The following is a 27,735-nucleotide window of genomic DNA, read 5'->3' on the forward strand; positions in this document are numbered from 1 at the left end:
TTCTGTTAATTTAAAAAAAAAAAAAAGTGTTTCCCTCTGGACAGCATATGCAATCATTTTTCCTTTCACAGATGCAGAAAAGTACTAGGCTTTACAGTTTTAACAGCAGCTTTTGTATTAGTCAATTATTTTCTATGCAGATGCTTACTTTTGGTAAAGATATCATTATTAAATTAAAACACACATTAAAAGTTAATACTTGTGCTATGACAGTAAACCTAATATATCTAACTGAAATACCGTAGTGAAAAGCTATTAAGTGATATTACTAAGAGATCACTAACATTAAGGCAACGTTGTATTTAATAGCCAAAGCATGGTAATCAATACAAAATTAAAGTTAATTTTATTATTTCCCCTTATCTAATAAGAAATAGACCATTTCTGTCCCCAAAGTCAAGCGGGTCTGCTCTACAAAAGTTCTCTTTTTTCTGCTAGATTGTATACAAAGGGAAGAAAACAAAAATCCAGGTGTCACACTGTTCTTAAATGAACATTTGTTCTGAAAAATAATTACCGTTTATTATATTCTGCTTTTGTTTATTCTAGTATCTGATTAAAGAGTGACTTGCAGAGCACATCCCAAAAGACCAGTATTTTCCGCATAATTTTACTTAGACATTTAAAATGTTGCAATATGGAGCTGAAAGAAGTTCTGTTGATTTTGTGTTCCTTAACTCTCCATTAATGAAGAATCTCAACCCCAGCAAAGCACGTCGATGGATCTAAATACAAGTCGGGTTGAAAAATACCTTCAAGCCCTCAGACACATGTCAAGCACAGCAAACATTCAGGCATATTAGTCCTGATAAAAGATGGAATAATTGACCTGTACTAGGTAAATAAATCCTTTTTTTTTTTTTTTTTTGGTCTTTAACTAAGGTAGGAAAATTGAAAGAAAATAGGAAATACAAGCAGGTATGTGTGCCTTAATGTATAGCCCTTCTACACCACTGTCACTGATGTGCCTAAAAGAGCACCAGAGGTGAAGCCCACTTCCAACCCATTTCAGCAGAAGTCGGGTACCAAAGCCTTGGAATCTGGACATAGGTAAGCATATAGCAGGCTACCATACCCACCCCCAGCTGACTTACACTGGCCAAAGTGCAAAACAATCAATTAATTGGAAAGATTGAATGAAAAAATTACAGTCAGGCAGAACAAGAAAACCCTAAGCAGTGGTCTTGGGCAAAGGAAAACAAGTTGAACGTATACAGTCTACAGATATCCACTCCCCCACCAAACAGTAATGCACCTTTGTTTCAAAAAGGACAACACAGAGACCTACTTAATTCACTAATTCTTCTTAATTCACTCATTCTCCATTTCTTTTACAAACTATCTGGTATGCCCCTGTAGGAATGCTCAGCAACTGAAAAAACCAAAAACAAGCAACAAATAATTGATTTATCGGATATGACAAATTTCCTGGCTCATAAAGCCCCATACCATACCAACACTCGATGGGGGGGGGGGGGGGGAGAAAAATAAACCAACAAACAACAAACTTCTAGGCTTGCCAATAAAGGACATTTGTAACCAGCTTCAATCAATTTATGAAGGCAATACAATTTCCCTACATATTTGAATAGGAATCAGGTCAGGAGAACCTCACACCAAATAAATTAAAAGCAATTTCTTAAGAAAACCTAAGACAGTTTCTCCAGCATAAATACTTCAGAATTTACAAACAAATAATCACAGTAAATCCAGAAATTGTATACTAATTTGCGAATGGAATATAACCATTTTTGAATGGGAGTCAGCACACTACAAACACTTAGAACCATATTAGCTAGAAAAGCTAGAAAAAAATTCATAGTTATTTCCTATAATAAGTGACCGATGACTGGAGACAGAGCTGGAAGCATCATCTGCGCTCACAGTTGCCCAGCATTCTTACTTTCACATACTTCTGTAAGTTTGGAAATTCACACTGCAGTACTTGAGTTTGGCAATGCTGGAAGGAAAGGCTTGCCTAGTTTCTCCTCCCCTTCTTTCCCTCCCACCATCTTTTCCAGTTACAACAGGTCGTTTACTTCCAAGACAGAGTTTAGAAGAAAGCATCTAGCATATATTAAAATTCTTATCACTACTTTGCTAAGGAGCTGTAGATCCCTGAACTTTGAAACAAAGGTCTGATGTCAGTGCCCTGTTTTTCTGGGCACACTCTGCTATTTCCTTACTTTTGAGAGACTGACTTAGCAGCTTTACGGTCCCTTTTAAACTGGCTTGTATTTAAGCCAGTATAACTGTTGCTGTCCAACATACATGAAGGACGGCAGTTCTGGAGAGCTGTATGAAATTAAGCTCAACTACTTATATGCTTAGAGAGAAACGTGGTACTGTTAAAGCTGAAGAATTCCAGCTCATCAGTGGGTCACAGCTAGCTTTGAATGCACAAAAGCAAAGCATGGTTGCTGGGGAACAAAAAGAGGTTTTATGGCCCAAAAGGAATATTAAGAACATCTGGTCCAGCCTCCCACAATAGTGATCAAAAAAAGCTTCACAGATAGCTTTCTAAAAATATATTGCAACTGAAACTGAATTTAGAAGCCTTCTGAAGAAAGTAGCAGTGCTGACAGGCCCAAAACGATGCGGATTCCACAACATCCCTAGACAAATCACTGGGAAACTGTGCTCACTAGTAAGTGTTCTGCATTTTATTCCTCATCTGATTCTCAAGCTTCATCTTCCTGATACTATGTTTTTTACTGAATGAGATTCAAAAACTATTAGCTATCAGAAATATTTCCATCCTGTAAACTGATGAGCAACAAATATATCTTAAGAGTTTTTTGTTCAGTCTCTCAGAGCCATGTCTTCCAGGCACTATCATTCTTTTGATTATCTTATCTGCTGACACTCCTCTGCTGTTTCAGGTTGGGTGGGGGTTTTGTTTGTTGGTTTTTTTTTTTTTTTTTTAAATAATGTGCACTTCAAAAATGGATCCAATATTCTATTACTGGGCCTCATAGATGCAGCTCTCATGGATGCATCTTAGTGGAGTTCATGGACTGAAATCATTACATTTTCGATAAAAAAGCTGAACAATATGTTTTGTTTAATGATGACCAAAAATAAGTTAAGTTTCAATTATCTTTTTATAAGTGAACTACTAAGACGGGAAGGATACATAACCAGTTCTACTTAAAAACTATGAGTTTCCCAAAGATAAAAAAATCAAGTTTCCTGACATTCCTGTTGCCTGACATTACCACCTGCACTTATGGAATGCACAAACAGTAATATTTACTTTGCTAACAAAATAACTCTTCCACAGCAGCTAAAGGATTTCTAAGTCAATCATAATTTTTTTTTCCAACAAATAAATATATTTTTCACTGGAGCCACAATTAACTTTATTACATTGACAGAGTGTCAGTCATTCTCAGTGGAACAGCACACATCTCTTACTGTTACACTTCAGTTTGAAATACAGCCTTAAGCCTTTGATAATTAATCTAGTCCTATTCTGGGCCTCTAAACCGTATCAAAGCAAATTTCCCTTTTCTAAAATTAAAAACAGTAATATTTGTCCCTGTCATATCTTCAAAGCATACTGCAAACAATCTATCGTCCTCCAAGGGTGTCTTAAATAACTATCCAAATATATGGGCCAATAAAGAAGTGGAAGCAATGACTATCCAAATGCCATGGTTCCTTCCCATCTCCCCATGGGAAAGAAAAAAGTAAAAATCACTAAAATATAACAGACTGGTTTGCACGTTAGGCTGCAATCACGCCTGGTAAAAAAGTTTCATCTAAAAATTCATGCTAATGAACGATCTATTTTCCTCAAAGATACACATAGCAAAGTAACGCAGCTCTTTGTAAATCAAATCTCAACTTAATAAAAGCATGAGTCCGGAACTGGCACTAAAACAATCTAAACAAGAACAGAGGAAACCAGAGCAGAGAGAAGTGAAGAGACAGTGGGAGTAAAAAGAGAGAGAATAAGCAGTCACTGAAGTTGAAAACATCTACATATTTAGGAAACAGACTGTGCTTTGACACCTTGCCAAATTAAATCATTCCTACAAGTGACATGAATAAGACAGGCAAATGTCATCATGGCAAAGCACCCTCACTTGTAAAATACTAGAATTAACAGACTGTTCTCAATAGAAAAAGAGTTTACAGTAGATCTACGATAGTACCAAAAATCACTGAAGAAATACATCTGCAAGGACTGTACAACATTTATGAACTTAATTTTCTTAGTGACTTTAAGTCATCTTCTTAACTACCTTAAAAATTCTTAGTGGAACTTCTCAAATTAAAAAGCATTCTTCCCCGTGCAACCGTTTATTTCACCAAGCAGAAGAGGAGCACGACCATCTTCTTTACCACTATCAAAATCCTAGCAGAGGTCCATATGGAAACTGCCATCTTCCGCTCTCTACCCTGTTTACTTCTTGATCTTTCAGTGATCAAGAAAGCTGCCGATCTTTCAGATTTTCCTGTCTCACTTCCTTCCTTCCACTGGAAAAAAGTCTTTAGGAGTGCACAAATAAAAGGTCACTAGCACCAATTTGTATCATGGGTCCAGCATCTTAAAGACCTGCTCTGTTTCGGTCCGTCACAGATGAACAGGGGAGAGGTTTCAATCTTGTGGTGCCAAGACATGCAGCTCTCACACATGTCCAGAAGGCATGATAGAGACTTTTAATAGCAGTCTTGCTGCTATTAAACGCACTCATCTGAGAGAGCAAAGAGCAGAAGTGTTACACAATGCAATACTAGAATCATCTTACAGACATACTCACCGCTGATACTAGCAAAGTAGACTGTATTACATTCAGGATTTCTGTTAAGTGTTGAATTGTTTTTAAAACAACATCTAGTAACATAAGAATCTAAGACAACTAAGACTACTCCTCCTTTACCTACCTCTGCAGGTCTACTATTTCATTGTTTAATGTATCAAGTTCTTTAATTGCAGAAAAGTCTGCTACAGAACTCAGTCCTTGAGTGCTCTGAAAAATACAAAAAAGAAAATTACTGTTAGTTTACAGTAACACATCTTCACTTTACAAGAGGACAGTGCATGCCATCAAAAAAATAACAACTGCTTGTAACATTAAACTTAGAATCTTGGACCTTTAAAAGCAGTTTAGATGCTAGATTAACTGAACACACAACACATCCAATACATCTAGTAACTCAACCTGAGTTTGTCTTCTGTAAACTCTTGATGACATCTTCCACCAAACTGCAAGACCACCTTATCATACCAAAAAACCAAAAACCCAAAACTGACAACAAAAATATTAGTTCTACCTTATGAGATTTGTTTTAGTTATTGTATTGTAGCTGGCTTCCTAGCATTCATTTAAAAGTGGCTTGGTTTACTAATTAAGAAAAAGGAAGAAAGAAAAAGAAAGAAAGAAAGAAAGAAAAAGTAGCTCTTCACGTTGGTGATCCTCATGTTGCAGAGGACTGACACATGATTTGTGATGCTTTTGAGTCATATCAAGCTAAGTTCAACAAGAATCACCAGAGTACTGACTGAAACTTTGATGATACAGACTAAGTTATAGATAAGACTGACCCATGAGTTCCCATTTCTTTATAATAAAAAGAACACTTTAATACGAATTATTTCAAAGAACAATTAAACATAAATGATGCAGAACAAACCCTAAAGACAAATTAGCAAACACTAGCTATTTGAGTGGGCCTTGTCACAACACAAATATATTTAGGAAGCCATACTCATTCTAACTACCTTCTATAAATAGATTATTTCCTTCAAGCCTTGAATAAAATTATTCAGGGCAAATATAACGTACAGAGGATATGTACATATATGTATTATTAATTTTAAAAGCATGTAGGTTCTTCAAAGTAACACAAATAAAAAGGAAAAAAAAAAGAATCTTTAAATTCTTGGTTTATTTCCAACGAAACTTCAGATGTTATTCATTATGTGTTTATTCAAGTTTATGCTTAGAGGAGGAGAAAAAAATAAAACAAAAGACCTAAACCAGTAAATCTGAACACACTGTGGCAGAGAATTTTATTCTGTAGAACTATAGATTATATGTGCACATTTTAAAAGAGTAAAGCGCATGAATGGAGAATCAAAAACATACAGCCATTCTTGAACTGGTTAATGTACAGTTTCTCAAATTGGCAAAACAGAAGTTTATATAGGAAGTTCAGTCTTATCCTAAAAAAAATTACTCAGGAGTTTTGTCAACTTGCTCATGGTGTTCTAGTGAGAAAAAACTTCTCCCTTTCCTATAAAGGGGACAGGAGAAAAACATGGAGGTATTAGCCAGAAGTACAAATTCCTTCTGGGTTTTCTTCTCTCATCCATTAGAGAAATTCTGCACATTAGGTTTAGCACAAAACCTTAAAAAATGTAATTCAATCTCATTTTCGACTTTTCAGGAAAACTGGAGGAGGGAAAATAGAAAAACAAACATTTTTAGCTTCAAAATACAAGTCAAGAAGTTAAAGACAGAAGTTAGAACTATTCACTGCCATTTAAGAAACACATGCAAACAATGCTTAAGAGTTTTTAATTCAAGATAGCAGTAAGACTCAATCAAGATAGAATGATGAAGGAAGCTAGGTTTTAACTCACATGTGAAAATTCCTTTAAAACTTACATGCAAGCTCCTTTTAAGACTCAAGACTGATAACACAAGTGTAAACTTGGCAACTACAAACAAGACTGATCTGGTAAAGAAACAGCAACAAATACTAGACTGCTGCTATTTCCCATTTATGAAATTCCCATTTGCAGTCAAGTTTCAACATTGAAACATAACAGTTACACTAGTATTGAAATGAAATTCTGTAAGAAAACAGAGTATTAGATAATAGCATTACACATGCATATATATTTTGAACATCTACCAAGAAAGATTGCCAAATAGCTTCCCCTACCCTAAAAACATAATCAATTACATTTATATTTATAGATATTTCTGCTACTGTGTTTATATCTGTTAAGTCAGAAGAGGAAGCCTAATAGTAATTTTATTCTTTAAGCCACACCACTTCAAAAAAAATTATATCTCTCTACTGCTCTTACTGTTTGATTCAATCTTTGAGCCATAATCTTGGGCAAGGAAGTTCTTTCATATTAACAAACGAGACAGTATCTCTTTTGAAAAAGCTCAAAATGAGCTGAACCGTCAGCTCAATCTGGTAAAATGAATTCACGGTAAGGATTTACAGAGCTAACTAAAAGACACCTCTTACCTTCTTTCAAAATAGTCTTAATCTTATCTTGTATGTTAGTAATGCAAAATCACTGCAAAATTCAACTGATGTCTTTAAGAGTTCTATGAAAACAATATACACATAGAATAGCAGTAAACAAGGCTGATCTCATCTAATGTGCTTTGATCACTACATTTTCTGCAATATAATCAGTAAAAAGTCCTAATTATAACTGTCAGCTTTCAATTTGGGGGAATACACTTCCCCAGCAGTGTCAATATGATAAGAAATAACATTTTTCTCTTTAAGTTTAAGCAGCACATATTACTAACACAACAGCCACAGAGACTCACCCCACAAAACATTTTCTACACAGGAGTAAACTAAATATACACTGTGTCAGTTGGGATTGTTCCAGATGAACAGCACTGGAAAACGGCAATACTTTGAGACAGCAACATATTGTGACACTTCAGAGAGTGTTGTGCTATTTCAATGATTATTTAAGCGTCTTAGAAGGATGCTCATTATTAAACCAACAGACAGTAAATATTAGAAAAGCAAAGATTCTCTAACCTTGAGAAAGCAGAGTTAACAAACTGACAGAATAATAAAGATGAAAAGCAGAGTGGTGCAGAATGGAAAAAACAGTCCAAACTAGAAAAGAGACATAGAAAGGAAAGCAAACATATAAAAAAAGATTAGTAGAGTTGCAAATAAAGCAATTACTTTTTAAAAACAGAATGTAAAAAGAAATTAGGTATCAGTTACAGAAACTCAAAAGTAGTGCCAAATTTTGAGTTTCTCATTTTTTTCAGGTGAAAATTTTTCATTCTGTTCAAGAAAGTTGTAGAATTAGGTCAATGTTTTGCACAACCAAGAAAAGGTAATCCACATCAGACTTTGATGCGTAAGAAAAGTAAGAATTTGCTGTGACCTCTGTTGTTGTAATTATTACAGCTTCGACAGCTGAGATGTATCTTAATTTCGCAACAGAATGTAGGACAATCAGCAGGCTATGAGGACATTTAAACTGTCTTTGAATTATAAAATAGTTGGATCATTTACTTTTGAAACTTTAAATATCTGATCACAACTTCAAGTAGTTCACATTATTTTGAGACTTCTTCAAAAAGAAATGTGAAAAAGGTAACTGTAAAGACATTAGGAGAAAAACATTAAACTTGTGCATGTTACCTCAGATGCAAACTAAAATCTCTTCAGACAGGCAGGAAGAGGATTACTCTTTCAAAACAGAAAATCATGCTTTCTCAACATAAGATCTCTCCGCTTGGTTGGCAGGTTAAGTAAATGGCAACTTCATTTTGGAACATGAATGGAGCGGTGTTTTGTCTCTTCTTTGTAATTAAGACTTGTTTTCCCTCTGATATTATGTTAGATTTAAGGTATGCCAGTACTTGATCCGCTTCTTATGTAGCCTTTGAAATTAACCTTTTCTTGCATTTGAGATTTGTATCAAAATGCCAAACCCATCCTTACCTTCTGTAAACTGACACCCCTGTCAGAAGGTGGAATCATCTCTGGAGTCAGGGCCTGAGGTGGATCGATGCCCTTTGTTAACTTCTGATTAATTAAATAGAAAGCCAAGGCAAACTGTTCCTTTGAAAGCTTTCCGCAGTCTTTTGTGTCACAGAGAGCCCTGTTCAGACATGAAACAAACCAAATCCTAATTTCCGCAAGTACAACCCTGTTTATTGTACTTGCTGTCATTCAAAACTGAAAATTGCTAGTCTATCTCCTCATTTTAAAAAACGCAGTGGAGGAGCTGGGCTTGGTAATAAACAGGAAACGTTACTCAAACATACACAACCATTTTCTCTTCCCATGCTAAGGTGTACAGTTCCATTACAAAGGGTTCTGGATCTGCTGAAAGGCACAATCAGGCCTGTGAGTCAGCAGCGATACCTGAGTATCTGTAACTGAAGCTCCTGCTAATTAAGGAACCTCTTACAGACACCACATTTATCTAATTTTCCTAAATTAGAGATTATATTAAGCATATCTTGAAAAAATAGATTTTTTTTTTTCCTAAGAAAGGGCCCTGCATTAGCTTATTCTGTAGAGGCATAAAAACAAACAAAAAAGCAGTAGGTATCACTACTGGCAGTAGTGAAAGACACAAACAAGCTCCAGAACTACACAGGCCTCAAGTCTCACACGCTAGAAGTTTTGTACAGATAACTGTCATCACCAGGGTATGGATAGTGTATCAGGGCTCAGATGCAGAGCAACACGATAATGCCTTAAATATGAAGGTTTAACTGAAGTAACTAGTATTTGTAACTATTTCCGTTCCGGCTCCTTCTCTGTTCCAGCTAGGAGATGACAAAACATAGAACGAACCTGCTTTCCCTCCGTTTCAGTCCAAAAGTAGAAGCAAATACATTACCACTACTCATACAGAGCCCACCTTATTGTATAAACAAAACCTTCATTTTCCAGAAATATCAACACAGCACTTTTCATGAAGAGTGCTGAGAATGAGTGAGAACCATCCCATTGTCTCAACAGCTGTCACTGAAAAAATCCCTACCAGATATGTGCAAGCAGAGCAGAAGGCAGTCCTGTCTTCAAGAACAGTTCTCTGGCTTCCACACCTGACACAAAGCCATCCATGTCTTTGTCGGTTTTCACAAAGATCTCATCGTACTTCATTTTGTCTGCAGGCGATACAACCCACTGTGGGGGATGGAAGGGAAAAAGAACCATAATATTAAGATAAAGGCAAGTCTGTTTTCAGATTAATTACTTTCAGGAGTTACATAATTCAAGGACTACAACACAGATTTAAAAAGTGATATAGATGCCTAGCTCATGAATAAGTTTTATCCCCCAAAAGAGAGCTGTACAGAGAACTGCAAGTAACTCCAAGAAGAGAAGCAAAATATTTACATCGGTAAAGCACTCAGGGTAGTGGGTATCGCTTTGCCTCCTTGTCTACGCATCAAGTAGTCCCTGGAGCCCAGACCTTCTCCTAACATGCAGTTGTGTCCTCATCATCGTACTGAGTCACACCCCTCCTGCTTACTGTCCGACTCCTTCATTTTTATTCCTCTTTATACAGCTGAAGAGCTTTAACCAGAGGAACTGCAGAACTGGTCAAGCCTGGACAGTTAATAGCCGGGACATTCTTAATCACAGGTTTGAATGCTCCCATCAAGGTAAGATGGGAATTTTTGCAATATCTCTTACCGTGGCAGTTTTTTCAAGTGCTAGACTACCATAAAACACACATGCATTTTTTCAGTGAAGATGGCTTCAACTGCTGTGCATCTACACATTAATTTCAGTGTACAAGAACAATTACTGCATGAAATCCAAATGGTGCTGCATAAAAAGCATACACTGAGACATTCACCCAGGATGGCACAACTTTGTAATAAATACGCTAACAAGACTTCGGTCAGTCAAGTAAACATCCAAGCAGCATCTTAGGCCTGAAAGCACTGCAATTCTTACCTTAATCCCCTTTCTCAAATTTTTCTTCTTTTGGAGAGAAACAGGAAATGTTCCTTAATTCTGTATTCTAAAACTACCAGGATTAAATAAGGTGCTTTTTTTTTTTTTTGTCAAGTTTCCCAATAACCACATTTGCGACAAACTCCTTTTCAAACTCTGCATGCATGCACACACCTACAAGTACACATGCATGCATGCACACACCTACCACAGATACTAATTTGCTAGAAAAACCTGTCAAGTTCAAGTCATTCTTAGCCAGAACAATTATATCGTCTCCAGACGTGTATCTGAACTACATTTTTGAACTGTTTTCTTAACATTCTGACTTTTGGGTTGAGTTTGATGCTTTGAAATAATTTATTGTTAAAGTATCTTCAAAGTCTTTAGGTGAGGTTTGTTTTTTTTTTTTTTTAAATCTGAAAGTTTATATCTGAAGGCATCCAGAAAATGTAAAAATAAGATAAATTAGCCTTTCTCCTAACTTGGTCTTCCCATCAGCCTCCTCAATTTTATCAATAAATCAATGGGGCAAGGAAGAGAAAATATAGTAAAAAAAAAAAAAAAAAGTCTCTTCATACCGGCAGACTCCAAAGCACAGCATTAAGAACAGAAACCTTTTAACCCCAAACCACTTCAGAATTATACCTGTGTTAATGGTGTTTTGGCAGCTAAAACACCTACAGGTGGCAAGGACTGATGAGACTCTTTAGCAGACACTGAAGATGGAATTAACTGCATTGCTCCTGGAACGCTAACAGGTTTTCTCTTGGATGGTGGCATCAAAGCTGCAGGCAGGGACATTGGCACTGGTTCCTTCTCCAAAGCACAGTACACCAAGAACATGGCCTTAACATGAAAACAAGGCGTGTGGGTGTATGTATATACAGAGAGAAAATAAAAATATAAAACATACATATAAAAACATACATATAAAAAAAAAGTTAAGAGATTACTTTGTAGCATCTTTTCATTACGTTTCCCCTTTATAAGCCCTCTCAACTGAATTCTGTTTTACTGATCTCTGACTTAACGCTTTTCACTACCACTTACCCTTTAAGGTTCAATGCTTAGCAAATGAAGCTAAGTACCTTTTTAACTTCAAAATGATTCTCCTAACCATAACCCAGCTTATAACCACCACTTGTGAGATTTTAGGAGAGATCACTTCAAGCATTTAAATTCTATATATTCACAATTTTTCCAGGAGACACTACACTTAAGTGACTATTCTTTTGCTGTCGTTTTCTATTTTAAGAATTTTATGACTGTTAGTCAAGACACAGAACTGCACTTAAAGAAATTTAATTTTATAAAAATTGCCGATTTAATTTACCTGCAACATCTGGCTACAGCATCATATCAATTCCCTCATCTCAAAGCTAAAAAATCTGAACAACTACAGCATAAATAGTAGCAACTTGACAGCTAAGTACTCTACAGTTTTGTTACCAAAAGCAAGAGTCTTCCACTCTTTCCTCACTTACTGTCTCTTGGGGGAAAAATAACCTTATTTATGGCTTCCTACGTTATTTCATCAGGCCTGTCATTAACAGAGTTCAAATTCTGACTTGCTATGAACGTCTGAAGAATTTATACATACTTAAAAAAACCCTCAAAGATATCTTGAGGCATCAAGTAGCTTAACCGTCAGTGTTTGTGTAAGACTTGTTATTCAGTGGAAGAAGTCTTATTTGGCACAGCAGATCACAGATCTAAGCTTTGAATGGTTCATTTAGCCCACAAATAACGTTATTGCTGTGTAATGTGAGACAATAACCGAATAAACTGACAGGAACATTAACTAGTATTAGAGATTCACTCAGGTCTCTGAATAAAGGCAATGAAAGAAACCACAGAACCTGCCCACAAGTTAACTCACAATGCACCCATTTTAAGGCCTTGTAAATAAGCTTTCAAAATTCCAAGTTGTAGAAGAACAAGGTACTTACAACTGCAAACTCATCTCGATCCAACATTCCATCACGGTCAATATCGCTCAATTCCCACACCTAACAATAAAAAACAGAACATAGGAAAGTTTGCCTAAACTTAGTGGTTCCCTATTTAAAATCTCATTAAAAACAAAAGTGAGAACAACCTCCCTGCATTATAGCCCAAGCTATCAATCTAACAGCATTAGTTTTCAGTCAGCAACATACATTCATATAAATTGTGTAAAAGAAGAGTGATTCTAGAGAGAGCGAGCGCGAGTCGAGAGCGCATGCGCGCAAGGAGATTCGAGAGCACACGACTCGAGTGCGAGAGAGATCCTAGCGCGAGCAAGCGAGATGCAACAGAGCAAGCGTGAGAGCAAGCGTGAGCAAAAGAGATTCAAGCGAATGAGAAAGAGAAGAACAAGTATTAATAGCACCCTGTCCTAAATCACGTCTTAAAGTGTACACAAAATAGATGCATTATAGTGAGAGGTGATAATCACCATTTTGATAATTTGATTATCAAAATATCAAAGAATATTTTTACAGTTGAATAATTGCATGCAAGTGTGCTGCCACTCAATATTTCATAGTTAACTTTATTGTTACAGATCTTAAGTTTGAACAGATATCGAGTTTAGTGCAGTTACGAATTTGTGAATTTACAATTCGGTAAAAAGACATTCTTACTCGTCCTAAGATATCCACTGGCAGTTTTGAGTTCAGGAGTACAGGTTTCACCTTATCACCTGACAACAGTCCATTCACAGGATTTAGGCTGTCAAAAATAGCATCATACTTGGCTTTGTCTTCTAGCTGCAGGAGCAGAAGAAACAAACGCTACTTACAGAAACGCTTAGTCACACTCATAACCAAAAGAGCAGTACTTATTTCAAGAGTATTATGTTGTTTGGTTTTTTTTGAATTTACAGTGGGAGAAACACACCTTGCAGTCCTTTTGATATAGAGAATCTATTATTTTTAAGTCAGAGACTCATCCAAATCCCCATGAGATTTAGTCTTCAATTACTTGAATATGCTTCAGATAACTATTCTCAAAAAAATAAGTTTTGCACAGTGAAGAGATTTCACAAGTGACAAGTGTTTTTAATCAGATTAGATGATCTACTAGCCCAATTACAGATTTGACATGAATGTTAATTCATAATTAAAGATAACCATTCACTTCATATTCAGGAATTGTTGATGAACTATAGGTACCACTATCACTATATTGTCTTCAAAAAGATTTGTGTCTTATCGCAAACCACATCATAACTCTAGCACTCTAGCTAAGAGTCTGATCTTTACATATCACTGTTTACCTTAACAGCCCATGGTACATCAGCTGATGCTGCTCCGCTGAGTAGCAAAGGACTGCTAGTATCAGTCTAGTGAAAAACAGAACACACACACAAAACAAACAAACAAAAAACACACATGAGAAGGGAAATGGTTCTGACCTTGTAAAACCATTCCCCTGTTTCAGGGGGCACTACTTCTCAAAGCCAGAACTGCATTTTAGTCACTTGTGCCCTAATTAGGGATACCCAACTTCAGAATAAGAAATTTAAAATGCTTCTTCCATTAAAGACTAAATATGTGTAGTGCTTGTATTAGTGCTAATTTTACACAATTTGACACTTACATCACCACTAGAACATGCACTACTTTACTCTTATTCCACATGGCCTTTTTTTCCCCTCCCCTACAATATCATTTTCAGAAATATTTGATGGTTATTTAAAACAACTCTTCCAATTGCTCACTTAAAAGTAATTGTTATTAATGAATTGGTATTTCCCATTAAAAAAAGAAATCTTACAAATCTTGGTGGAGGAACAGGCAAGTTAAGACTGCTCAGGGAAACATCCAATCCATTCTGTGCACATGCTACAAGTCGTAAAGCCACAAAAAATTCCTACAGGAAAAAAGAAATTTTAAAGAATTAGAGGAGAAATACTCAAATTTCAAAAGAATCAGCTTCTCTAGTATTGCTACATACACAAAAGGTTGGAAATGGTTTCAAAAGGAGTCGCAAAGTGAGAGAAAGCAGCAGTCGGAAATGGCTCGATCCCTCCCGTGGGGCAAAGTTTGTAATTACTATCTCCGAGTGTTCAGTAGATTCCCGGCTAGTATAATTAGCTTTAACTTTTCAGCACTCAGTTCTTTCAGGGCAGAGCAGTGAATATTTAAAGTAGCAATTACATATGTTTATCTTGGAGGAACTGAGCTGATCCTCAAGGCAATGGTTGATGAAATGAGAGGGAAGAAAGGTACAGCATAGAAGGCATCAGTCAAAAAGGGAAGGTTTGGGAAAAAAAAAAAAAAGTATTAGATGCTACAGCTCCTCCTTTTTCTACCATGAAATGAAGCAGTTCTCTATGGGCCGCTATTTATTTAAGTAACCATACTTCAAACCATCACATGGCAAAATCACATTACAGCTTTTCAGCAGATTACACTACAAATACAACACTAACATGCAAGTCTGACTGACATATAGCTCATACCTACAAGTAAGGAAGAGTAACTCAAAACAAAACATACCGATATGAAATCCACCAAAATAGATAAATAGGAATTTTTAAGAGCAAATAGTTTTACTAGAATTTCTATTTCTGCAATTGCTTTCCCCCAAGATAACAGAAAGTTACCTTCATAGTAAATACAGTAAACAGTATATTAGTCCTTAAATTAATTCTCAGTATATTATATTGCACAGTTATATAGAGGATCATTTTAATGACCTGAAGAAAAACAGATCAGGTAGCTGAAGGCTGCGTAATTTACTGTCATTTACAATGACATGGGAAAAACATTCTAATAAAAAGAATTCAGAAGAGATCCATTACAAGAATTGTCTTCCTGAATCAGAGTTTTTAACTTTTATCTTATGTCAAGGTTTGCTAATAGTTGGAATAAGCGAAAGGCTCTCATTCATCACATAAACAATCTTACCTGTTTGTTCAGGATACCTTTGCCATCAGTATCAGCTAAGTCCCAAATCTAAAATATAAAACAGAAGACACAAGGATGTTTTGCAACACTGAGAGGAAGCTGCAAGGGAAGATTATATATCCTGTAGGATCACTCCTTAATTTACAGAGGATACTAACTAAAGTAAGAGATAGGATAATTAAGTAGTAGTTCTTAAGTCAGTAAATACCTTCCCAAGTACCAAATCTGTTAATCCAGACTTTTTCAAGAAAACAGCTGCATCAGAAGCTAGCACTCTTCCAGTGTTAGCAGAATCAACCTGGGGGGAAAAACAAAAAACCCACATCACAAGCTAGCACTTGAATTGATGCAACCTGCCCTCAAAAAGCTATCAGAGAAGAACACTCAATCTAATGTAGTAACTTCGTGAACAATCCTCAGATTTTTTAAAGAACATCTCCTTTCATTAAAAACATAATTTTACATTAGAAGTCATACATTTTTGAACTAGATGCTTCAAATTTATTTACTGTTACCATGACAGGCCTCGGAAGTTGCCATCTTAATTTAATGCTGCCAAATTTTTTAAGATAAAGTCTACTGTAATATCTCACACCCTAACATTTTACAGCATTCCAGTAAAATTATTACCATTAAGTTATGATAAACAAACAAATACCACAAAATTATTACCCCAAATTATTACTGTTACCCCCATCTGTCAGGAGACAACTAAGGCAAAGGGAGAATAAGAAATTTGCCAAGACCACCCAGTTTGGAATGGAAGCAAGGAAGTTAACCCAGACCTCCCGAGTTGAAAGCTAGCACCTCAACACAAGCTTCCTCTCACAAGTCATCTTAAATGAAGATTTAGATTAATTCCACTTAAAAAGTGAGGAAAAACATTAATACACAGGCAAGCAAATCAAATGTCCACTGCTCCAACTTTACAACCATTGATTATGCCTGGATTTCAAGTTCTCCAGTATCAAGTACAGATAAAAGCCTGAGACTCTCTCAAATTATACAGCAGAGAAAGGAACTTGTTTATATTAGGTCACCACCTGAACCTCTCTAATCAGTCCTTTGTAATCACAGATTTTCTCTTTGATGCCTACAGAACATTTGACTTGTAGGGACAGAGAAATCCAAGAGTTTCATTACGTTCAACTGTCCAGCTCAGAATGTTCTGAATGCTCAGTTACGCTCTGAAAAAGAAGGTTCTATTTGAAGATGACCTTTACCACCCCACTTTAGAGAGTGGGTATCTCCCTCTACTAAAGGGAAGCGCATTTACACACTGAAGAAGTTAGTGACAGTCTTGGCACAATACCAAACTACTAGCATGCATTTCTCTAGATCTGAAGAGATGTCATTAAAAGAGATCACTATTCAAGTTCCTAAAGGAAAAACAGTATCTCAACTATACCTTTCAATGGAAGGAACAGAGCAGCGAAGCTCATGTCACATACATGAGAACAAGGAAAATAGAGGAAAAGCTGTGCATTCTTTAAGAATCTAAAGCAAAAAGAGACACACAGAAAGGGGTTGTACGTTTAGCATTATTAATTTACACTTAGAACTAGCCTTGTGAGGACTGTGGGAATATTTTTGACTAATAAAACATGGATAGTTCATATGGAAAAAGAGTAGACTAAGAAGGGCGTCTTCAGTCAATTCAGACTATCCCAGTTTACTACGCCAGAGATAGTTGTATAGGTCCTACAAGAACTAGAGGTCAAACTACATCTTGCATTTTGTAGATGAAAATTACATAATACTATCTTCAACAACAAAGTCTTTCAGTCTATGATGGGTTGAGATGCCCTGAAACTCCGAAGAATTTGAGACACAACAAACATTTCGAAGAACAGAAAAGAGGCAAAGGTCACTTACTTTCCCCATTTCCTGTGGGGAGAGAGACAGAGAGAGACAAGAGAACCAAAACTGAAATTGTACAAATTAATGAACACGCACGGAAAAGTTAAGTACACGTACGGAAAGAATAACTTGATACTAGCATTAGATCTTCTCATTATTTTTGTTTCCTTCCTCTCTCTCCACTTTTGAAGTTTGAGCACTTGCTGAATACTGATTCACAGCAGTCCCTGGAATAGCCCGAGAATGACTAGTGTGAACTGGTGCTTCATTTAGAACAGCAAGGATTTGGAGTATACAGCAAAAAATTTGCCTATGCTTGAAAGCATCACCTACAAAGTTTTGCTTAAGCAAAGATTATATTCAACATTTTGTGTAGAACAGAAGACCAACCTTCCAAGTTCAAAGGTGCAGCACGTTAGGTGCTCAAAGTAGAGAGCTCCCAAAGATGTGTTCATAAACTAGTTAATGAAAAACTACATAAGAGGCCCAGATAATTCATCATTTGAAAAATATGCTTCAGCAAATGAAGGCTGTCAACAAATATCTCTGCTTCTAAAAGCAGACAAAAAACCTCCAAAAACAACTCAGAAAACATCATTTAATATAAAAGTGAAAATATCTTGTTTTCAACATAAGCAATGTAACTTTAATTAGGAGAGGTTGGTTCCTATAATTTAGGATTCCCTAGTCACAGCAATAAACTACATACCCTGCAGTCTTGTAATTAGCCTGTTACTCAGATTCTTAAGTAGCTAATTCAGCCTATACAGAAGAACCATTTATATTCTCGGTGAGAAGCCATCAAGACACTACAGCAAGTCCCCTGTTCAGCTGGTGCAACCTGCCTTTCATATAAGCCTAATAATCTTAGCATACACTCAGAAAACTTCAAGCCTAGGATTTTCCACTCTTTCAGGAAAGAGACAGAGCAACACAACATGGGCTGTGTTTATCTTTAATTTCTTCACCTTCAACCTAGAGAAAGGTAACTTTGAAGAATTTAAGCAGACTTCTTATTTGACCTGATACGGATAGTTTCTTTCTGTGTAACTAATTCTCTGAGTATTAACTACTGTTTTTTAAAAGGGCTGATTTCAATTTCTTTACAAACTACCGAGTCTTGAATGCCGGGATGAACGTACTTAGTATGCACTGAAATGGTTAGATGCAAGCCAGTTTTCTACACTATCACACTGAGAAGATTGCTGGTATTTGTCAGCGACATGTCAGCGCAGTAGAGCTTTTTCTCTGATCAGCAAACAAGCAGTTTTCATACCTGTATCGGCAGAAAACCCTGCTGTTGCAAAGTGTCCTCCTTAGGGTCAGAAGCGATTGTTTAAAAAAGTATGCCCAATGTTATTAGGTCACAAGGTCAGAGTGAGTAGCACTTCAGCTCAGAATTTGTCAAGAATTCAGCAGCATAGACATACCGCTCATGTGCTGCACTGCATTACACGATTAAGTAGTTACCAACTACTTTATCATTCATGTAAGCTTATCCTTTAACCTCACCTTATTTTGACAGCAAGTCTAGAGAAGGTCAAACAGAAAAACTTTTGATTAAGAGTCTAAGAAAAGAAAGAAAAACCTGATTAAAAGATTAAGATTTCAACTGCATTCCAAGTAATTAACTTTTTCAGTTAAAAAAGCAAACAAACAAAAACAACCTACACACATACTCTAGATCCATATCACAACACATCATGCAAGATTAATTATTTTAAGTTTGCGATAGAACTGTAAGAGTACTAAGCATCAGAGCTATTTCAGGTGATGAATTTCTTCTCAATCTGCATGGAATGCTCTTAAGTGGTTCTGATATGAAAGAATAAAGACATGTTCTACCAGCAGACAGGAAGCGGGGAATGTCTTTGTAGCATTTCTATTCTAAAAGTTGGTATCTTCTTACATAAGAGAAGGAAGGAGAAAGTTATCTAGTGCAACTAAAAGTCTTTAGACGCAATACCTTCCAAAGTTTACTCTTTAGGACAAATGCTTGCAGAAAGAAGTTTGATGAGCCAAGTCAGAAAAGTAACCCTGTGGAAATCAGGTCCACCAGCACAACTCAACCAACAGTAACATCAGGTTTGAGGAATCTCCTTCCTTGCATAGGAATGACAGGCTGCTATACAACAAATAGTACTCTAATTACACTACATACATATTCCCATGAATGCAAGATATTAAGCGACTTAGGAACCAGCATCATACTTATGCTCAAGTTTAATCTCTGTATCCAACTTTTTGCTTCAGATTTCAATGGTTAGGCAATTGCAATCAGAAGGAAAAAATGGATAGGCACACGGGAAGATTATGCAAGCCAGTGAGAGAGAGTCAACAGTACTGAGTTAGGAAGCCTAACGTGCAGAAAATGAGACCCTTGTCTTTTCTCATGATGATGAACGATCATCATAACGTGGGAGTCTCCTACGGCCTTTAACTTGATTCCTAGAGATAGACATATACTGGAATTGTCCTTCAGATTGGGTCAGAGAAAGAAAGAAAGAAAACAATTTTGTGAGGCTGACAACCATCTCCTGTATTCTTCAGGGTACCTCCAGAAACTAGCTTAAATTTGATCCAAGTAAGCTCTCTTCTTGTTCAGGAACTTCAAAACTACTCTCCTATGGTGGAGAAAAGCCCTTCTTAAAGCAGAAGAGAACGCTCAAACTTTCCAGCTCATACATTTTATCCCCCATTTTATGCACTTGACGAAAGGATTAATTCCCTAAGCACAGTCCAAAAATAGTATTGGTGGACATCACTGTCTTCTCTCTTCCCAGCAGGTAAGGCTACACTGCAATGCTGACATCCAGAAGTTCCTGAATAAAAGGTCACATACAGTACATCCCATCTTACAACAAGCAGACAGAAGCTTTAACAGCTGCACAAAGGAGAAAAAAAGCCTTCCTCTATAAGGCTTTCTATAGGGCTTCATAAGTTATTCAATTGTTTTTTTTATTTTAAAAAAGTCATTTTTAAATTGTTTTACACACTCATTTATTTAGATTCAAGTTTCCTTAAAGGTGTTTTTGTATATCTATGTTTGTATAATGGATATTATGCACATGATATGAAACACTAATATAATACAATGGTTGAAGCATCTTGCTGTATCTAAATATAAAAGACCAGTGATGAATATATAAGTCTTTTGATTTTTGGTTTTTTATCTGTTGAGTCAACCTGCAAGAACTATACGCATTGCTTTGTCAGTGGCCTTCCATCCAAATTTCACTCCTTACAGCAGTCTGTAAGAACCTCTGGGCATACTCTAAGAGATGTAGGTCCCAGGTGACACTAACTGGGCTATAAAAGCAACTCAGTTTCATTTATAAAAAGGAAAAGAAATAACATAACAGCACAGTACATAGCAATAATTTACTTCATTCCAAGATCCAACAGCATGTTACACTGGCAAAGCAATGCATGTAATATAATGGATGATAGTTTCCTAGCAGGTTAAATAAGTCATCTTATAACCAATCTTAAATTGATACTAATATAGTTCTGACCCAAGTGTCCGCTGCTACAGAAATATATTTTAAAGCAGAGTGGCTTTCTTTGAACTTCTATAGTTTGTACGCTGCTGGCCATACTAAAGAGTGTAGCAAAGGAATGTTCTGTTTTTATTTAAAATGAAAAGTAAAAATGTTTGGTTTTTTCAACAAGAATATACATACCTGTCGATAGAATTTCTCATACACAGGATTTGCACTCGATAGCTATATTTAAAAAAAAAAAAAAAGAGAAAAGAGAGAGAGAGAGATACAGTTAACTCTATAATGCATATTTAAATTCCTTTCTCCCTGGATAACTAAAGCTAGAAAACACTTCTTGCTAGTCTGCAAAGAAGCATTAGTATAATTCTTAAAATCCACAATTGGTATTTATCCTATACAATGATGAGGACTAAGACAGGTATTTATACTGCAACCTTTAGAAGAGTATAACTTCTTGTTTGAAGTCACAGATACTAACTACTATCAGATTACTCTCTTACAGGTCACCAGGTTAGACAGTACGAAACAAGAATTATTAAATAAGATCAACAAAAGGCAAAAGAGAAGAAATAAAATCTGAAATGATATGGACTATGAAGTGCTCACTAAGGAATAAAAAAAATAATAATTGGATTTCATTATCCATCTCACCACTTTTTAGATTTTAGTGTGATCTGCCACCGGTCTGTGGAGTTTTCAGTTATCCCAAAACAATTACTGGACTTACAACTAAGTTCACAGCAATGACACAAAATTAAAATAGCAGTATCTTATTTCAATTTTTTTCCATTCAAATCCTTGCTATCAGAGATCACAACTTTTGTACTTACAACCAGTGCCTTCTGTTGGACATTCAATGCTCACCTACACTTAGACTGAGAAGGATAAAACAACTGCTTAGTAGAAAGCCCTTTATTTTTTTCCACTCTTCTTAGAAACTCAAAAAAATACCACCACCACAAGACACACTTCAGATTTTCTGAAATCATGGAAAACCTAGTATCTTGGCCTATATCAAATATCCTCGTCTGAGAGATTCCTGAGAAACGGATTGTTAGGGTTCTTTCTCTTCCTCCTGATATAAGGATCATTTTCATAAAGTACATATTCCCTAAAACAGAGATTGGGTACATTTATGTAGAAGATAACTCTAGAATTACTGGATTGTGTTGCCTTGCAAATGCCACTGGGACAGCTGAGCATAATGCAAATTAACTATACAGATTCTTTTTAACCCTTTGAGTACAAACTGCAAATAGCATTATCCCAGTGAAGAGCAATATGACCTTACAACCCTCAGTGACACAAATGGAGTTTTATAGAAACTGAATACAAACATAGCAGTCTTTTCTACTTCAAAATTTAGAAGTTTACATGGAAAATTATAAACTTACAATATTCTAGGTTTTGTCATCAATTGTACAGCTGTTGAAAAGACTTTACTACAGTATGTATAAATGGTCATGATTTAAATAAAACTCCCACACATTTTCCTATAATTACAGCTAACAAAATTGCCCCTTTGGCCAAACAATTAGCTAATGGACGCTTGAGAAAGTTTACACATACTAAGAGGGGAAGTCAGACAGTATAATTCAGTGCTTTAATGCAATCCTGTTCAACTACTGAAAGTGTGCCGTCTTCTTTACCTGATCAGACCATGCTAACAGACAAATCACAGAGAAGAGCTAGAGATAACAGGGGTTTTTCATTCCACTATTGACTTCTGTTTCTAGCAAGTACACTGCCCCAGAGGTGTTCAGTTTCTTCCAATAGCCACATAACACTGCTGATTCCCTAGTTTGCCTTTTTATTAATGCCTCTTGCATAGCCAGACAATAAAAACTACATATGCCGAAATATCATCACCTGTATTCACTGGAATACTTCCAATTATGTAGTTATGCTCTGACTTTGCCCTACTACCCAAAGCCTTTTATTATTTCAGCCACTATTAACTAAGCAGTCATTTAAACATCCCCTCAAATAGGCTGAAGAAGTACATTCAAGTTTCGCCAGACCTCTGACCAACTGCCATAACCAATATCAAAACTCTATTAATCATTTTCTAGCATGCCGGAAAGCATGCTATATTTGCTGAACTAAACCTCATATGCTGTACTTACCAATTCAGCTACCCTTTAATAGCAATTCAGAGGTCCTTCCTCTCCTAAACACTCAAATATTTTACTTGTATTTATTAATTCATTATAAAGTAACAACAGTATAGACACACGATCAAATTAAAGCTGTGTAAAAAATACTAGAACACAGCTGGCCTGTGCATACTCTAGAAGTATCAACTCTCATATATAATCCCTCTTGCCCAATATCACCCTTTGTTCAGCCAAATGTTTCATTATTACAGCCAGACCTATCGTTGTCACTCCTGGACAGGAAACACTTGAAGTCCTGCAATGAAAACACTAAGCACAAAACAATTCTTCCATTCAGTGCTTAAGAGTACAAGCCAATAATTCTTATTTATTTTGTTATTATTTTCAGAATTCATTTTAACATCAGTATCACTGCAATAATTGGAATTTCCTGTGACAAACAGAATAACAGTAATTAAAAAAAAAAAATCTTTCCCAGACTATTTTACTAGTAACAGATTAGTTTTTCCTGCAAAACATACCTCACAGTAAAATAACAGATACAGTCAAGGATGTTCTTGAAGTTCTGAGAGAAGAAAAATTACTGTTTAACATCTTCCAAAGTGCTGCTATAAAACTTACCTGGCAAAATTCCTTTTTGGTTTATAATATACAGTTGCAGAGAGAAAACTGAACATGTTTTCAGTGCAAAAAGGAGAAAGGGAGGAAAGGTCAGATTCCACTCATATAAAAATAGGAATACATTATTATGATTCCATCTAAAATTTTTTCACTTCACAAGAGTAATGGCTCTTTAGTAATTACAATCTGTGTTGCAAACCTGTAAAGTTCAGAATACTAACTTATGAAATGAAAACCAACTTCAGGAACACCTGTCTTTTCCACCTTCTGATGTCAATCAAGCCTCTATATCCTCATGTGTTTGCCCCTCTGTCATACTCACATTTAGGTGCAATAAGATACTACTGCCAGCCTGATCACCCCATCCACCCACAAGCTTCCTCCAGACAAAAAAACTAAAAAGGGGGGGAGGGGGGAGGGGAAAGAAGCACTATCCACCGAGAAAAACAAAAATACGCCATCCCTTCATCCCCAGCAAGACAGAACACCTGCTTCCTCCCTATCTTGACTGAAAACCCAAGTACTGTATTCTATCATGATACAAAGCTCTAGGATTCACTTTGGAGTTTCCATACTAAACTGCATATTCTTGTAGTAAGCATTCTTAGAATAGTCCTCCTCTTACCCTGTGCTGGATCCCAAAAAGACCCATTATGACAAAGAACTGCTCCTCTAAAGCATAGCAAGAGTACAGCACAGCTCCATTCCCTTGAAGCTGAAAAGAAGGGATGGAAGAATAAAGTAATTACAAGCAGTTCCTCTCAGTGCTCTCTCACTATTAGATGCAGCTCCCTCTTAAAGTTTGGGGATGATATGAAATTAATGACTCCTCCTCCCCCCCCCCCCCCCAACACATACTACCAAAAAACCCACAAAAGTAGCTCCAGGGACTATTCTACTTGGAACCTCTTCTGCAGGAGCAGGTAACCAGGACACAGTACTGTTAAGATTACAAGCAGGAGATAAACCAGTAAGGAAAGAGTCATTGGACAGCTAAAAAGTAGGTAAGTTTAAAGCAAAATGGTTTTATCAGGATACCCTTTGCAAACAATAGTCAGCCTTTCTCTTTTCAGATAAGACTGGAAAGCAATAGCCAAAGTGTTTCATTGCAAAGCTTTCTATCACTTTCTATTTTATATCCAAGCACATCTCAAATTCTGGATTTTCTTCTTTTTTTAATACTGAGTCTACTCTCCCCCTCTTAATTTAACCCAGAAAGAACTAGCTAGATTATCTTTTATGGTGTCTGATAATTTTTTTTGCCTCTGTGTGCCCTTCAAAAATATTTGTACAGCATTCACCTGAGCTTTATCCAAGTCACATTTAAACACTGAATCCCTGGAAATCTAGTATTTGTGTATTATTTTTCCACTACAACTTCCTCCATCTCATTAATTTTTTCCTATTTATAATTTAATATTACCATTATTACAGTCCCACAGACACAGAACTACACAGAGTCACTCTGTTTCAGGACACACAGCACAAGACCAAAGTGGCAATTATTACTGCCATATACTGCGTATTCACATTATGTCACCATCCATTTTTCTCCTAAAATTTTGTCACCTAGCCAAAGAAAAAAAAAAGAAAGAGAAAAAAATCCAACAGGCTTTTCTATACCAGTTTGATCACACAGCTACACATTCCAATACTGTTAAACAACAGCAGGCATTCTCTGGAGATGTATTTGCTTGCACTTTTCCAAATTGTCTACTTTTTGTTGGAATCACACCGCTTCCCTCACATTCGTGCTGACGATATCAAGAAGAATTAAGTGAAAGCCTCTTTCCGATTAAAAGGTTTCCCCCTACAGCAACCAAAGTAAAGTTAAGAAAATATTTACCTTAATTTTATATACAATATTAATATGTTCCTAACAGTTCAGAAATTTCCTTCTCTTTGAATAGCTGATGCATACACAGAAACTGCCATCTTTTCTTTACACAAAAAGTTTCTCTCACTGCATATTTAAGTATGGTTCTATTTCATTTTCAAGCTACTACAAAAAAACCTCACCATCGCATAACGTGAAAAAGTAGACAAGTAAAAACAGCATAAAAAGTGAAGGAGTTTCAAATATTTTTCAGGATTTACATGACACCATTATGTGAAAGAGCTCCACTACCCTGTTAGATGCCAACTACTCTCTGCTTTGGCTGATGTAGTATCAATCTAAAGAAGTTCTATCTGCTTTAAAAATAGCTAGCCTCCGCTATAAATAAGCTTAAAAAAAAAATCCAAATCTTTCACAGAGGACTGAAAGAGGAACAACAGCTCTCTCATTCCTGTAAAAAGAGCAAACCAGTATCCTTGTTGATCCCTAACAAACATCAGAAGTCTGCCAAAGACCTGGAGGGATAGGGGGAGGAGTGATCGGTTAGCTTTGCTTTGGCTCAACATTGTGACATATATCACTACAAGCCTGTCATATTTTTAAGTATTTACATCCTATATATTCCATAACAGGATGTAAACCATGGCAATGCACCAAACAGACAGGTATTTAGCTTAGCCTCAGTTGTAATATACATCACCTCCCTGAGACAACAAAATATATAAAAATTCTGGATTCCAGGACATGATACTGAAGTTTAAACCGAGACTTGCAGCTAATTAGGGTACAAATTCATATTATATGACTTTGCCTTGTTTACCGAAGCAGCTCACAACTGCTTTTGAGAAGATTACTATATTTTTCAAGCAAATGTATTTAATCACATCAGGAAAAACAAACAAAAAGTTATTTTCCCGTTCTCCCTGAGCATTTCTTTATATTCCTACCTTTAAATAATGAATTTTCCCAAACCCCAAAGTTTCTCGCTCAATCACACATAGACAGCCTCTCAAACTAAACCACAACTTGAATTTTCAAGAGCAGCAAGGAGTTTTTGGATGCTCATCTTACACCAATTTTCAACAAACATTTCTTCCACACTCCCAACACGTATTATCTGCATCTCCAGTTTTCTTCCTTGCCCCCACAATGAAATAAAGATGAGCAGCCATCCTTGGAAGGTCAAAAATAAAATTTTTTGTATTGGCTATAGCTTAATTTGAGTTTTCCAACAACAAATGACACAATATTCCAGATATAAACAGTTCCTTCTCATTGATTCTGCTAGCTTGCTTCCCAACTAAAGGCAACCACAACAAAACATTTCCTTGGTAGAAGTTTTCTTAGAAGTTTCATATTCAATTCACAGTTATACCCAGACTGTAATACTTACTGAACAAATGCAAGTGGCAACAAGATGTTGCAGAATAGGCTCAAGGTGGAGAGAACAAGACACTTCAGATTATTACTAAATGGGAGTGGGGGGGAATAATCACTTTCATTTTGCAACACGTTTCAAGCATACTCACTGTAACATACTCCATTACAATTACACAGTCCTGAAATATTTGTGCTTATCAGCCAACAAAATGCAATCTACCATCTAGCACTAAAAAGTTTCATGTAACTTAAACAGCGCTACAATATTCAAATAAAGGATGTCTAGCCCTCTCAGATACTGCAGCTGCAAAACCATCTGAAAATACCCTCGTCTCATTTTGGAAACACTCTACTTCCTAGTTGTGTTAAATTACAGTCAAAACCAAACAAAGGAAAAGGAAAAAAAAATGAGACAATTTTGACTTGACTACAGCCAAATATGCCTCTTATTCCCTGCACATGGTCCACAGCAGAATGTAACAATCTGCCTACTTTTTCTGGCTGGTCCCTGTTATTGATCTAACTGCAGCTAGTAATCTTATCCACTCTCCCAAGCACAATTATTACCATTTTCACCTCTCTCACTGTATCTAAACTGACTCAGACACTTATGATTTGTTACTATTTTCTCATAACACCAAAATTCCAGAAATTAAAACCCACAATGAAGAAACACTCATCTGAGAAAAATCAAATAAACCCAAAGCTACTTTTCAATGCCAAAAAATAGAAATGTTCAATAACAACAGAAATAACTTTCTTAGTTTAACTAATAGCTTAACTTGTAGTAATGACAGTTTTAAGGACACTGGTGATTCTTCTGCTTCTGTCAACATTATCACATTTCTGTTCACAGTTTT

The 27,735-nt window shown here is 36.2% G+C and overlaps 1 protein-coding gene across 3 annotated transcripts in view; it reads right to left on the reverse strand.

Annotated features, from left to right (window-relative positions):
- EPS15 (epidermal growth factor receptor pathway substrate 15) overlaps positions 1–27,735 on the reverse strand; it is a 53,772-nt gene that overhangs the window by 24,059 nt on the left and 1,978 nt on the right. For 2 of the 3 annotated variants that reach the window (XM_068953113.1, XM_068953111.1), the window contains exons 2-12: positions 21,101–21,142; positions 15,766–15,855; positions 15,558–15,605; positions 14,422–14,517; positions 13,922–13,987; positions 13,287–13,412; positions 12,612–12,671; positions 11,308–11,508; positions 9,734–9,879; positions 8,680–8,839; positions 4,894–4,979 (exon numbers count right to left, since the gene is read on the reverse strand). In XM_068953113.1, the coding sequence (XP_068809214.1) occupies positions 4,894–4,979; positions 8,680–8,839; positions 9,734–9,879; positions 11,308–11,508; positions 12,612–12,671; positions 13,287–13,412; positions 13,922–13,987; positions 14,422–14,517; positions 15,558–15,605; positions 15,766–15,855; positions 21,101–21,142 (1,121 nt within the window). The remainder of the gene's footprint in view (positions 1–4,893; positions 4,980–8,679; positions 8,840–9,733; positions 9,880–11,307; positions 11,509–12,611; positions 12,672–13,286; positions 13,413–13,921; positions 13,988–14,421; positions 14,518–15,557; positions 15,606–15,765; positions 15,856–21,100; positions 21,143–27,735) is intronic. The other variant, XM_068953112.1, reaches the window with a different exon arrangement.

Source organism: Struthio camelus, chromosome 8 (assembly GCF_040807025.1).
Source record: "Struthio camelus isolate bStrCam1 chromosome 8, bStrCam1.hap1, whole genome shotgun sequence".
Taxonomy (NCBI): Eukaryota; Metazoa; Chordata; class Aves; order Struthioniformes; family Struthionidae; genus Struthio; species Struthio camelus.